Raw genomic sequence first — 15,481 nt, 5'->3', positions numbered from 1 at the left:
TAGAAATCATTTTTTCTGACACTTGATACTTCATGTGTGAATTCGAGATTCGAATCTGTGCACTTTTGAATAGTAGTGACGCACCAACACGTTCGGTTACGGCGGCCACTTCGATTGGGTGATTAATTTTGCCCCATCTTGTATGAATCCAGCCCAGCCATTAGCTGGCACCAAGCCAGATTGTACAGAAAGTAGAAGTAGAACAGCTGATTTGATTTTGTGCTATTTATTTGGTCTCTAAATTGTCAAATTTTGTTGAAATTACTGCTACTACCTCACAGTGCGGCCGATTCCCAAAAAGCTGGCCAAAAGTCGAAAAATAAAGTTTCTTTGGGTTGGCTACAGTAATGCCTTGAGTAGTGAAAACCGTTGATAGCAACGCCCTGTACCCTAAGTATCCTCTGTATTTTCAGTCGCAACGTGGCCTTCGTTTGAGCATCGTATTACTGTCGATGAATAGTGAAATTTGTACACATTTGAAAGATTTTGTAATGGAGTAAATTGAACAAAACCAAATGGAATCATCTTCGGAAGGTTAGTAAAATACGAGAAATCTTTAGTACATATCAATACCTCGACACAAAATTTTTAGCTGCAGCAATACGTAGATACATTTCTTGCAATTTTTTTTTATAAAATTTGAGTTTTCAAACTGTATAGTAATACAACGCCGTCATATGCTGCTTTGAAACCTATTAAAGGTTACTCAAAAAAGTAATGGTTACTGAATAAAACAAGATTCAGCTGCTACCACTTGCTACCTTGCGACCCCGAAAACATATAAATTTACATGCATCTTGATTATGTTCTTGAATATACGCTATTTCACGTGAGGGGGTGGCCAATAGGGGTGGAAGGGGGTGGATTTTCATCAAATTCGTAATCAGCGACCCCGAAAACATATAAATTAACATGCATCTTGATTATGTTCTAGAATATACGCTATTTTACGTGAGGGGGTGACCAATAGGGGTGGAAGGGGGTGGATTTTCAAAATTTTAAGATCAAATTCGTAATCAGCAATCCCGACAACCCCCGAGTAAGAAATTTTGAATCAATTACTTAATTTTTTGAGTTTTGGCCAGCTTTTCGGGAATCGGCCGCACTGTGTACCTGTTCAATTTGTTTTGGCCAGGGCAAACAAATCGACTGGCTAGCATGTAGACAAAACAAAAATCAAAAAAGAAAACAAAAATTGTTTTATGCGAATGACTTTAGCGACTTAAGAAGTCTCTATTTCTAAGTCACAGAGAGAAACATTAATTTTACTTGCTTGTATATGGCGTAGGTCTGGCGTAAACAATTTGCATTTGCCCCAATTACCCTGCCTTACACTAGTTCTTTCATACAATACATATTATATATTATTACTTCCAGTTAGAAACTAGTCACTTAATTATATTACTTTTACTGTTCTACGATTATTACCTTTTTATTGCTGGTATGCGAATTAAAATGATTGATGTAAAATTTTGATGTACAAATTTTTATTGCATTTATTAAAACTTGAATTGAAATTATTGCAACGCTTTTGTTCTGCTATAAATTTGATTTCTGGCAAAAATGCCGTTATATTACTGGCAATTTTCACTTATTTTACAGCTAAATATTATAATTACTATTACTGTCGCTGTGGTTATTGTTGCTTGCGTAATTTTTACGGTTATAGTGTGATGCTGTCTATCGACGCGATGACTGGTTGACACTTAATGACACCTTGATTTGTTTACTATGAACATTTGTTGATTTTTGTTATTGTACTTAACTACTTAAATAAACAACATATTTTGCCTATTATTTGCTTTTGTTGTCGTTTTGATTCAATTAAATTGTGGATTTTTGCGTTTTAATGACATTTGAACTTTTATTACGAGAACGCGCGTGAAATGTCACGTTGCAGCAATATGTGCCTGTGTATGTATTTCGATATGCATTGAATGAAAACAAACGACTTAGACAGCGAACTTGCAGGCTAAATAAGTGAACACACATACAAGGCACTGACGGTAAAAGACTTAAGGCACGAACTCGTATTGAAATGAAGTGCAGTTTATACTTTTATCAATATTCGATTTTGTAGTACCACAAATTCACTTTTTCGGATAAAATTAATAACCTATGGCAACTGTACTATGTTTTTATTTTTTATTTTGGTAAATCTTCAAACTAGCTGGAAATATTTAAACATATTTTGTACTAATAATCCAGCGCAAATTTGTGCGTAAAATTAGTTTACAGTTTTATTTATTAGTATTCATAAATTGAATTGAACACGCTCGTTATGCGCTGTGCTCACTTAACAAATGGTTTGTATCTTTATTAGATATTTTTTTTTTGTTTATAACCACAAAACAATAAAAAAACTCAAGCTCACAAAAAATCTATGGCATTTAAAGAAGCGAAAAATCGTAGAAAAAAGTGAATTATCACAACAACGTCCCCCAACGTTGACTGACTGACTGAACTGGCTGTAGAAACGTACCACAACGGGTGTTTGTTGTTTTTGTTTTAAAATTTTTTTGTTGCTGGCTTTTATTAAGTTGTATTCTCTGCTCGTATTTGCGCGAGCTGATCGCGTAGCGAAACGGAGAATTTGGAAAATGCGCGCGCGGCAAAGTCTGGAATGAAACTGAAACTGAAAGCAAAAGTTCCAGGGCACAGCAGCTGTGAGTGTACGGCTAACTGCTGGCAGCGCGAGCAGCTGGTAGCTGGTAGGTGGTAAGTAGTAGGCTCGTAGCTCGCAGCTTGTTCAGTTGGCCGGTTGTTTAGCTGTTCGTTTCGTTTAGCTGGCTGGTTTTTCGTGATTTGTTGTTGGCTGTTGGCCGTATCTGAGCGCCTAAGTGGCTGATCGTCGAACGTTGCTGTTAATATTGTTGCTGCGGCGCTGCGCCGAAAAGCCTGTCAAGTGTATGCGTTGTGCGCGGAGCGTATTTGGTTAGCGAGCGCAAAAGCGTAAGCACCCGGAGCAAGTGAGCAACAAACACAATCTTACTCGACAGCTGCCACTGTGCAGCATTGAGCGCAGCAACTACATGGTGCTAAATATTTGTGATGTTATTATTGTTTTGCTTTTGTGCGCTTTTTTATTAATATTCGTTTATTTGTGTTTTTTTCTTTTGGTTTTTATTTTGCTTGCATTTTTTCTTGTTTTGCGCATAACTTAAATGTCTGACTAGCTGGTTCGCAGTCACATTGGCAGCTATTGGTGGCAAAAATTGCAACCAGTGCAACAGCAAGACATTAGCAGTGGCAGCAGCAACATCACAAACACTCGTACAGATGCCAACTTCAAGTAAATATTATTCTTCTGTGTGGTGTGCTTAAATGTATGTGTGTGTGTGCGCGCGCGTATATTTATTTTGTATTGACAGTGACTTGTTGCTGCATTGATTGATTCGATTTAAGGCAAAACAAAAACAAGTTGTAAAAATATAAAACAAATCATCTGCGCTGCTGCTATCGGCATTTATGATTGTTGATAATTTGCGCAAGCTATTTTATTTTCATTTTTTGATATTCCTTTGCTTTTTTGGATAGCGCAAAGCGGTTTTCTCGATGGTGAGAAAGTGGTTATGGCGCACGTGCGATTGCATATGCACATACATACATACACATGTATGTATACGCCTATACAATTTGCTCGTATCGATTGTAAGTGTTTATTGCCATATTTGTCGATCCGCATAGAGCTATATAGGAAAAAAGTGTTTTCTTGACCGCAAAAAGTGGCAAATAAAATGCAGTGCGCACGATAATAGAAAAATATGGGTGCAATGTTTTAGGCTCCATGTGTTTAATTAGAAGAGTTGTGTTCTAATATTTAAAATTAAATGCTTGTCCAAAGGAAAAGAAAACTTAAAAAGCAAAAAATTTAATAAAAAAAAAAAATAAAAAAAAACGACTAGAAAAGTAAACAAAAACCAAAAAAAAAAAAAACAACAAAATTTAATTATACAATGAAACAAAGTAAAAAATAAATAAATAATAAACATTTGACAATCTTTCAGTACTCTCGGACCTGAAAATCGAATCTCTCATTAAATTCTCGAAACGAATCAATATTTTGGACCAAAATCTACAATAAAAATCTCGGTTAGGTGGGGAAGTTATATAACATAATGAGCTCTAGGGCAACACAACGGACCCAACTTGCGGTCTACGTGGCACTCCGATGCGGGGTCACCCTTAAACCAACCAACCAACCAAATGAAAACTAAAAAACTAAGAAACAAATAAAAACAAAAAATAAAAGTAAATAAAAACTTAAAAATTAAAGAAATAACAAAACAAAAAAAAAAAAAACAAAAAATAGAAAACATAGAAGATTAAAAAAATTTAAAAATAAAATGAGAAAAAGAAAAAAATTAATAAAAAACTTAAAAAAATAACAGAAAATAGATTATAAAATAAAAATTTTATAAACAAAATAAAAAAAAGTTGTAAAATAAAAAAAAATATAAATCGATAAAAGAAGCAAAAATAAAAAAAAATATATAAATAAATATAAAAATATAAATAAATAAAAAATAATAAAAAAAGATAATAATAAATACAAATAATAATACAATAAAAAATTTAATTAAATAGGAGAAGAAAGTTGTGAATTAAAGAAATTTAATAAAAGAGATAAAGAAATTAAAGTATCAATAAAGAAATAAATAAAACAAAACAATAAATACAAACCAAAAATAAAGCGAAAAATAGAAGTGATAAAAAAAAAAAAAATAAAATAAAATATAAAATAACAGTAAATGAAACTAAAAACTAAAAAAATTAAAACACTAAAACTAAAACACTAAAAATAAAACAAAAATAAGAAAAAAAAAATATAAATAAAAAGAAAACAAATAAAAAAAAATTATAAATAAATAAAAAAAGAAAATATAATAATAAATGCATAAAAAAACATATAAATAAAATAAATAAAAAATATATACATATAACGAAACAGTAAAAAATTTAATTTAATAAAAACTAAAAAAAAAAAACTTAAAGTAGTAAAAAATAAAAGAAAAATAAAATAAGAAAACTAAAAGAAAAATACTAAAAAAAGAAAAGTGTAAATTAAAGAAAGTATTGTAACGAAAAAGATAAAGATTAAATTATGAAATAAAAAAATTAAATAAAATAAAAAATAAAATAAAAATAAAAAATAAGATAAAATAAAATTATAGAAAATATAAGAAATATATGTATAAATAAATAAAGTAAATAAAAAATTAAATAAAAATAAAAAATATATGCTTATAATTATATAAGTACAATAAAATCAAATTAAAAAAAAAAAATAATAATTGGCGCGTATACTTCTGTTAGGTGTTTGGCCGAGCTCCTCCTCCTATTTGTGGTGTGCGTCTTGATGTTGTTCCACAAATGGAGGGAGTTACAGTTTCGAGCCGACTCCGAACGGCAGATATTTTTATGAGGAGATTTTTCATGGCAGAAATACACTCGGAGGTTTGCCATTGCCTGCCGAGGGGCGACCGCTATTAGAAAAATGTTTTTATTAATTTTGCTTTCACCGAGATTCGAACCAACGACCTCTCTGTGAATTCCGAATGGTATTCACGCACCAACCCATTCGGCTACGGCGGCCGCCTCAGTTATCAAATTAAGTTAAAAAAAAAAATTAATTAAATAAAACTAAATAAAAAAAGTCAAAAGTCTTAAAATTTGAAAAAATAAAATAAAAAACTTAAAGAAAATTTGTGTGAAAAACGAATTTTTATTTAATGCAGCAATTACTTAATTTAAAAAAAGGTTTAGTTTCTTTTAATTTTTTAAATTTATCAAATTATATAAGAATACACGTTTTATAAGCAAAGAATTTGTTAAAAAAAAAAAATAAATAAAAATAAAATATAGGTATAGTTTCTATTTGAGATCAACGAATCAATACTTCGAGTGAAAAAATATATATTATCATACTCCTATGAGTTTATTAATTCACAACGAATACAAAATGAGGCAATAGAAATGTTTGAAGTGGGTGGTGTTCTATTAATAAATATTTTGATAATAATTTGCAGATTAAGTGGATATACTAAAAATACTTCTGTTAACAGCACAAACCTTCAGTGGCCCTGTATGGAGTAATAATTTAATATAAAAATTGTATTATGTTACAGTTATGTGAATTTTAATAAGGACCAAGAGTCAGAATTTAAGGCGAACGCATCTAATATGGGCACTCATTTTCTTTATGTGTCCCGAACGCGCTGAGAACGGCTGGATCTTGCACTCTGACAACGCGCTAGCCTTTGTGCAAGAGTTTTTGCTAAAAAAAGGCCAAATTCTCGCAGGAGGATACATACGCTTTTTTCTTATTTTTAAGTGAATTCATCATAGCGGCGTATGAAAGAAAATTTAATAAAATGACAAGACACTGAAAAAAAAAAAACGTATTTGAAGAATATCAAATAATTCTAATAAAGCCGAAAAATGTTGCCTTTAGGAAGAATTCGTTGTCTAAATATTTTTCGAAAAGTGTTAATATTTAATAGGCGTCAAACTCTGTCACGAAATTTGCAAATTCCGCATTATTTTGTTTAACTAAATACCATATCCGCTTGTCAAATCAACATTTTAAATATTTTGTGTTATTTTAATGAAGTAGTGAATAGAAATAATGGATTTGTTATGACTTGGCACAAGCTGCTTGGCGCTTTTTCGATTTACAGAAAATTGACGGCAAATAATAAAAGCAAAAACAACTTGATATTTAATGATATTTATTTATAGTATACATTATTTAGATATGGGGTATAAATATAAACGGATACTTTGCTTTGATTATAATTGATTTTCCGCAAACATTTTTCCGCGCATGTTTAGTGGTAATGAGCAAGTCGAATATTTTAAATAGTTGCGACTTTTTAATTTAATTATTTTATGTATATTACGAGTATTGTGTTTTTTATACAAGGTGGCGCATAATCAATCACCCTATTGAATATATATTTATGTGACACGTGGGAACTAGACAGCTGCGATATAAAAATAGGCAAGCGATGGAGCGCGGAGGTCAAAATAAAAATTTCCATCGTTCAAAATCATTTATTTTTATTTAGTAAAAAAGTATGTAAAAACCAAATTCAATTAAAAATTTTCATTGCTTTTGTCTTTTATTAGAAAAAAAATCCATATTTCTTTCATAGTCTCAAAGGTGCATACGTACATGTTATATAATATATACAATTTTCAATTTGTTTAGTTCCCTTATTTCGATGTTTTTCTTTTTGATATTCTCTTGTTTTTTTGGTAGCCCGTACAAAGAATTTAAATTTAGAAATGATTTAATTATTTCTCTTTTGTGTTAAAAAACAGGCACTACAGGTGCAGTTTAATAAATAATAATATATTTAAATCGTTTTTGTTTGCACCTTTACGCAGCATATCTTCCCGAATTCCTGAATGTTGTTTCCAGTTGCTTACAATGTTCGATTTCGTTCTTTCCGCCTGTTTGGTGGCTTTCTCCATTCATTCATTTTGTATTGAATGCTTATTAAGAAATATTTATTTTCAATTAAAATGTTAATGTACTCGTATTTATTATTAAGCTATTTTTTTTAAATTCAATTCCTTACATGCTCTTTATAATTTGATAATGTGAGGATGTCTTATTTGTGGGATTGTATCGTTACTGCGTCTACTGGCCTTTTCTTATTTAGTGACTAATTGACGTAGTGTGCGTAAACTGCCTCCATCATCTCATACTGATAGTTTCAGTAACATATTTTGTAGACCAAGAGCTTGCCTGATTTTTTATCTCGATATAATACGGAATTTGAAACAGAACAATTTCTGGCTATTTCTTTTCACAGAAAGAAAAAAACAATATACATATATCAACTTGAAAATAAATATTTGTATCACTCAAAATCATTGTTTTTTATTTTAGTAAAAAAGTATTCAAAAACAAAATTGATGATTACTTTTGTGACACCTTATTAATATATACTTTGACGTAACAGCAAAGCAATCCCTGCCGTGTATTTGCTAGTAATACGTGTATATATAATATATATGTAGTAGTATACTCGTACATTGTGTCAAAGAAGTGTCGGGAATTGTTCAATAAAACGCAATATAATTCTTTAATCATCTAAATTTATTTCATCGCCTTCAAAATAGGCTCCATTCGAAGAAATACACGTATACCAAAGATTAGTCCAGTCATCGAAGCACCCTTTAAAAGCGTTTGAAGAGATCTTCTTCAGCTCCTTCAGCAAATTCTCCTTAATGGCCTCTATCGACTGAAAGCGGCGGAGTGGCAATTTAAGTTTTGGGGAAATGGGAGAAGGAAAATGTCACATGGGGCTAAATCCGGTGAATACGGTGGTTATTCGATGATATTTGTCGAGTTTTTGGTGAACATTTTTTTCAAAATATGAGCCTTATGAGACGGTGCGTTACCATGATGCAAGATCCATGAGGTTTCTTTCCACAAATTGGGCCGTTTCATACGCACAATCTCTCTCAAATATCCAAATAATATTCTTTATTTACCGTAGAACCATTTGGAATGAATTCCGAGATTCCGAGTGCCCAACACCATGATAATTAAAGAAAACGAGAAGCATGACTTTCACTTGGAAAGGACTTTGACGTGTTTTTTTTTTTGGGTTTCGGCTCATGTGGATAGCGCCATTCAGCCGTGTGTTGACTGGTTTGCATGTCAAACTCATATACCCACGTCTCATCACCTCTTATGACTCGCTGGATAAACGTTGGGTCCGAGTTCACTTGCACAATCCTTTTCCGATGAGTTTTTTGAAAGAAATTCAACTCTCTTGGTACGAGTCGAGCCGCCACGCATCTCATGCCCAATTGATGGTGTAAAATGTTGCGAATTGATTCGTGAGACACGCTAAGGTCAAATGATGGTTTTCCAAAACCATTTTCTTGACTTTGTCGATGTTTTCATCCGTTGAAGACGTTGATGGGCGACCAGATCGGGGCAAATCTTCCACGACTTCTGGGCCCTCTTATACCACTCGTAGACCCGTGTTTTTGATAAAGCACACTCGTCATAGGCTTTCTGCAGTATTTTGAACGATTCGCCACCGAAATCCCGTTCAAAACACAAAGACAACACGTTAAGACAAATTATTTGTTCGATATTTTTATCCATAGTGAAAATCGCAGAGCACACCTGCGGTTGACTGATATAATTAAATGCTAAAAACAAGCTAATTGACAGATCATGCTCAAACTCGCTCAAACAGTTGTAACAACATTTTGAGCAAAAAAAATTTAGACTACACATAGGTATGTCACACGCGTGCTTTTTAAATGAACGATTAACGATATTTTTTTTGACAGAATGTAAATGTGTAGTAGTAATTGGCATACACTCTGCTAACTTTAACAGTAGGTAAAAGCTTAATTAAAATTAAATGAATTACTTGGACATACCGATGTTTAAGGAAAGCCTGTGACGGGCTGAATCACCTTTTACCATATTCAGGAATTCTCGTAAGAGTAACTTAAAAAAATTGCAATAGCTCTAGAGTAAGATGATAAAGTAGGATAATTGAGTCCTTAAGGTTTTAAATTTATTGCCATTGGTCAGTGATTGGTTAGTATAATCCAGTTTATTTAACAAGTGCCTCAGCTTGAAGTACTTTCATATATATTGGAAACTCGCTGAAGTTACCATGATACCTTAGCCTGGTAAATTATCTAACGAAGTGTCCTCTTACAGGCCAAAATATCTGTTACCAGTAATGTCGAAAATATACGTCTGATTCCCATTCACCAATTTGGTTTTAGAAGAAATCATTCAACGTTCGATTAAACACGCAGAGTCGTAAGCAACATAGAAAGTGCCACGAAAAAGAAACAAGCGTGTTCAGTCGTTTTTCTTCATGTATCGCAAGCTTTCGACGAAGTATGGCACGAAAGGCTCCTCCAAAAGCTTAAGTGAATTTTGCCAACACTTGTAACATCATTGGGAGGCGCTCAATCTTATCCATCCGTTACAAATTACTTACTTACAAATAAACCCTAAAATAGGGTTGGACTTTCTTTATACAATTCTAGTCAAAATTACATCAACCCATTAAACTCTGCAGGACAAAATCCTGCCGAGCATAGTATAAATAATAGTGTGCTTCATCGTGATCTTGGCATACCAACTGTGACTGAAGTAACGAAGAAATTTGCCATAGATCGAAAATAATGTTCACGATACAGTATCCAGGATAGCAGGTAGCGATTAAATTGTAAAATGCTTGCTTAAAACAAGTTAAATTATCAAATGAATCCTTCTATGTATGAGCATACTAGCTGCATTTGTACAACGCTTCTGGAAAACAATAAGAATCCGTAATAAATAAATAAAAAAACACCCGAACTATATAGACATGCAAAATTTCTGTACTGCCAGAGAAGTTATTGGGGCGATTTATTTATTTATTTATTCATTAATGTCTAAAGGATATTGTGTTCCATACATACGTAAATTCCATACACTACTTCTAAAATTACCTGGACTGTCTATGTAACGACTATTTGGAAAGGTTTACTGAATTATTATTTGAAGAGGCTTAAATGAGTATTCGAGGCTTTTCGGGTATCGTCTTTAAGAGCAAGTAATCTAATCTTGGATATAGCAGAAAACTATAGAGAAAAAATCAGCCGAAGCTTGCGATGAAAATATATTAAAATTAAAATAAAAAAAAAAAAAAAACAAAAAATTACCGACGATTTACAAACACGAAATTTATGTGAGTAAACACTCCTTTGTGTGAGTTAACACTTTAAGGGTTTGATTTTTTAATAAAATACATGCAGTTGAGTCATAAATGCAAGCATTGTTAAGGGCTCTAGAGACGCTGCATAACAAAGATTAATGGCAAAATGCGATATTATTGCTTTTCATTTTTTCAGCTAACATTATTGTACTCGTACCTGAAGGCAATTCACACCTTTTATTTGAACTTGGTTTTTGTTGCTTACAAAATCTTCATGTGATCTTCGTTGGGGTATTTACTCGTAAAATTTGATTTGTGCATTTGTAATATTTATGTGCGTATGTATGTATGTACTTCGGGATACAAAGCTAAAAACGAGATTTGCTATATGAATGCAATAAATTATAATAAATATTTGCATCTGCGTATTTCCATTGAAGAGTTCGTATAAATATTAATAATTTTTAAAATATTGTTATTATTTTGTTTCTTTTTTTTGAGTTGAACAAATTTTACACAAACACTTTTTAATAAAATGAATGAGTATGCACTTGTAATTTAATAAGTGGATATTTTATGGAGCTTTAGGCTTATAATTATACAAGGTGTCGCAAAATTAATCTTCAGTTTTTGTTTTTGAATAACTTTTTTATTAAATAAAAGCATTATTTAGAGTGATTAAAATCTTTACTTTGATCTTTAGGTGCTAGTCTGTTTGTATGCTGCAACTGCTTAGTTCACAAGAGTCAAATATGATTGACGTATGATACCATTCGCAAAAATTATAAATCTTGCGATAGGGTGATTAATTGTGCGCCACGTTGTATATAAAATGTACTAACGAAAGGTCAGAGTTCAAGAAATAACATTAAAAAATTCGAATTTAATTTTCACACTGTTTTGTAACTCGAATTTATAATTTATCTTTAAGCGCACCGTTTTTATTTTTATATAATATTAAGTTTTTAATTAGTTTTTTAATTGTTAACAACCATTCCTTTATACTCAGTATTTTTTTTTAATATATATTAAATTTTTTATTACTTTTTAATTCTTACTCCTTTCTTTACACTTAAAGAATTTTCAAGCAGACAATTAGCACCGTTTGACTTTTATTTAAAATACATATATCCTTTTTAGAAATGTTTTTCACAAGAAACAAAACATAAAAACACAAAAACTGCACTTTTGTCTTTTATCGAAAAGATTTCGTTGCACCTTTCTTAACGCTCACTAATCAACGACTAAACTCCACCAACACCCGACGCTAGGCTTTTGTGCGACTCAACAACTTGTTTCAAATTCGATTTAATTTAAAATGTACTGTAAATTGTTAGCAAATATACTGGAAACATACGTATGTGTACATATGTGTACATATTTACCCGACTATTGCATATTTACACGCCGCTGAGTCCACTTGCTACAAAGTTTGAAAGGAGTGGCTTTTGACATAAAATGCCCACCACTGAAAGCCGCTTTGATAAGAAAAGACATTGAAGATGTAAGAAATATGGATAGAAAATACGTTGCGAAACTTAAAAATACACAAAAAAAAAAAAAAAACAAGACAAGGAATATGGTGACGCCATTTCCGTCGTACGCTATAAATTACAGCGAATGTTTTTAATGAACGTTGCGTAAACGCTCGATATGAGTCATTTGGGGAGAGATGTGTATGCACCTGTGCTTGAAAAGGGGACTCAAAATGTTTCTTAAATCTTCCAAATTGAATGTGATGATCTAGTGTGGAATTTTGAAGTCATCAATGATCCATTGTAAGTTCAACAATTCGCTTTATCGATTGGCTAATGCAGGTGAATCTTAAGAAACTAAGCTTGTGATTGGTGGCATTTGCTGTAAGAGTGTTGTAATCCAAAAAACCCAAATTGTCGCGAATAACGGCATACAAATTCTCACTTTACTATGCCTCCCTAAGTAACACATGGACTGAAAAGTTCCGGGCCTAACAAAGAAAACACATTTTTTTTTTGGTTCAAAATTAGCTTTATTCATCAACGTAATTCAACGTAGAGCGATTTATCTTTTGCCTCAAAATAGGTCTCAGTTTCAGCGATAACCTCTTCATTCGAGCTAAATTCTTACCAGCCAGTAGTCGCTGCGAGGCAATTCTGGCCAATACGATGGATGCGGGAGCAATTCGAAGTTCAATTAATGTAATTTTGTCATTTCAGCGACTTTGATGTAATCCGCTGATTTGCTGACATCACAGGAGATGTGGCAGCAGTTTGTTTACGAAAAAACTGAGCTTGTGTTGATACTATACGAAAAAAGTCAATGCATCCTTTGCTCATGTTACTTCGTTGCTGATTAAACAACGACTGAATGGACAATTCTGCTTCCGAATCCCCTATAACACAAGTTGCCTCTAAGCAATTTTAGTAGCAATGAGTCAATTTACGGTGTGAAACCGTTCTAGAGCTCGAGAAAAATGACTAGTTTAGCGCTTTATTTTTGTTGCATGGAGAGAACTCCCAGTTTCTTCTTCATAGATTTTATTTAATATACATTTGAATGTTTATTGAAGCGTAAAAAAATAGTATTTTAATTTAACTCTGAGGGACAAGCAGCTCTTTTCATTTTGAGATACCAATGGTCGCATTGTTTCGGACCCGCCCATCAGCCAGTTAATTACCATGCATATGGCATTTTGATGTAATTGGCATATAAATTAGGGTAACGCTGTGCGGACAAGTTAAATCCAGTACGTACTCCCTGCACTACTTTGCAAATTTAGTTACCAGTAGCCTTCATGGCGAAAAGGCCTCTTAGCTCTCTGGCTGGTCGAAAACATAGTAATACTTGCCCAGGCTAATTTCGAGGTTAGAACTACTCTCATTTCATATGGCTTCAGGGTAAAACTACTCTCATTTCATATGGCTTCAGGGTAAAACACTCTGGTTGAATCTCGTGATTGCATACCGCTCTCAATACGAAGGCCCGCTAAATTGATTCTGGTGCAGTTCGTTTTGGAGCCATCTAGGGAGATAGTCGTCTCTAAATATTATCTCCTTCCACTCCTTTCTGGTGTGAAACAAAGTCTAAAAGTTGCTGTAGAAGAAGAATTATTATTATTTTATTACTGTGAAGGGATTTAGCCATGCGACCTGAAATATCTATTGTGACTCTTTCATAGATTCAGAGTACTTCTGTGAGCCCAACTTCCTCAACAAATTTTAGTACTGTGTTTTATTTCTTCCTCTGGTGAAATATGTTTACCCAGGTTGTGCCAGCATGGATGCATAGTGCTGTGCACAACGCCAGCACAAATTTTACATTGGCGGATTTCATCTGCCTCGCTACAGAATCTACAAGCTCCGTTTGAGTATATTTCCAGGTTGATAAGATGATAATTCAATCTAAAATGCCCTGTCAGAACTCCTGTGATGATTCTAAACTTCTTTTTTAATTCCATAGAATCCTTAAATCGGTTTAAGTTAAAACCATCCTGGGCAGATTTCATCCTTTTTACGAAGAATTTCTGGGTCGTTGAAGGTCTGCCAAAAAAATGCTCGCTCTTTACACATTCCAAGTTTAGCTGCTTGCAGATTACGTTTAAGCTTTGGTGAGACATACTGTGGCGATCAGCACAAATAACACAGGCCGACAAAATTTAACCAACATTCAGACCCAGAAACCAAACTATATATTTCCGAAGGTTTATGATGCGCTGAATCCAAATCTGGCCTCAGAATTGCTCTATCAGCTCTGGTTTTCGAGATATCCTAACCTAAAAGTGCAAAAAGCCCCATTTTTGCCCATATTTGAGGTTATGTAGCCTTGCAGATGTTTTCTTTCACCAAAATTGAAGGATGGCATCTTTAAATACAATCCTTCTTTTTTCAAATGGCGTTTTGTTTGCTCAAATATCATTTTTTTTCGCAGAGATATCGCATTTTGAAATTTTCATGTTTCGAAATTTTCCTACACCTGAAAATCGATTAAGATAACATAGACATGATATATTCGATTACTAATTTTCTTGAATTGAGTCTTATTTTTCTTAAAATTTTGTCTCACACCATAAGTGTGCTGACTCACCACATCCCTACACTATCTAACCTTTGGGTACCGAGTCACACACAGCCCTAACCCCTAGAAACCACCCCTATCATACCGCGAGCAGGCTAACCCACATAACCGCAAGCAGGCTTTCCCACAAACTCCAAATTTACATACTATTAATCCATATATTTCAGGCCCTCAAACCCAAGAAAATTAGTAAGCGACTATATCATGTCTATGTTATCTTAATCGATTTTCAGGTGTAGGAAAATTTCGAAACATGAAAATTTCAAAATGCGATATCTCTGCGAAAAAAAAATGATATTTGAGCAAACAAAACGCCATTTGAAAAAAGAAGGATTGTATTTAAAGATGTCATCCTTTAATTTTGGTGAAAGAAAACATCTGCAAGGCTACATAACCTCAAATATGGGCAAAAATGGGGTTTTTTGCACTTTTAGGTTAGGATATCTCGAAAACCAGAGCTGATAGAGGAATTCTGAGGCCAGATTTGGATTCAGCGCATCATAAACCTTCGGAAATATATAGTCTGGTTTCTGGGTCTGAATGTTGGTTAAATTTTGTCGGCCTAGTTCCATTAAACACGAAAGATACGATTATCGTAAAAACTCAAACTAATAAATTAATTTTAGTTATCAATCCGAATTTTGCATGGACAGAGAAGCAGATATTAGTTTAAATTATTTCGGATACTTTTCCTTGTAGACTAGTGTAATCGACCGATCGTTGCAGTCTGC

The 15,481-nt window shown here is 33.0% G+C and overlaps 2 protein-coding genes across 6 annotated transcripts in view; one reads left to right on the top strand and one right to left on the bottom strand.

The window, feature by feature from the left end:
• Positions 1-11,952, bottom strand: part of LOC128858318 (uncharacterized) — a 69,628-nt gene extending 57,676 nt beyond the window's left edge. The window contains exon 1 of one of the 4 annotated variants that reach the window (XM_054094484.1): positions 11,742-11,952. The gene's annotated coding sequence lies outside the window, so the exon portion shown is untranslated. Of the gene's footprint in view, positions 1-1,428; positions 2,152-10,914; positions 11,069-11,741 lie in introns of those variants that run through there. The other 3 variants (XM_054094485.1, XM_054094487.1, XM_054094483.1) reach the window with 3 other exon arrangements.
• The window catches only part of LOC128858315 (mucin-17), a 109,689-nt gene that overhangs the window by 58,221 nt on the left and 35,987 nt on the right, over positions 1-15,481 (top strand). Inside the window, exons 1-2 of one of the 2 annotated variants that reach the window (XM_054094482.1) lie at positions 2,869-2,969; positions 3,177-3,292. The exons of the other annotated variant lie outside the window; for it this stretch is intronic. Of the exons in view, the coding sequence (XP_053950457.1) occupies positions 3,280-3,292 (13 nt within the window). The 5' untranslated portion in view covers positions 2,869-2,969; positions 3,177-3,279. Of the gene's footprint in view, positions 1-2,868; positions 2,970-3,176; positions 3,293-15,481 lie in introns of those variants that run through there. 2 annotated transcript variants of the gene reach the window in all.

Source organism: Anastrepha ludens, chromosome 3, assembly GCF_028408465.1.
Source record: "Anastrepha ludens isolate Willacy chromosome 3, idAnaLude1.1, whole genome shotgun sequence".
NCBI lineage: Eukaryota > Metazoa > Arthropoda > Insecta > Diptera > Tephritidae > Anastrepha > Anastrepha ludens.
This window is presented reverse-complemented; position numbering and strand designations above follow the sequence as displayed.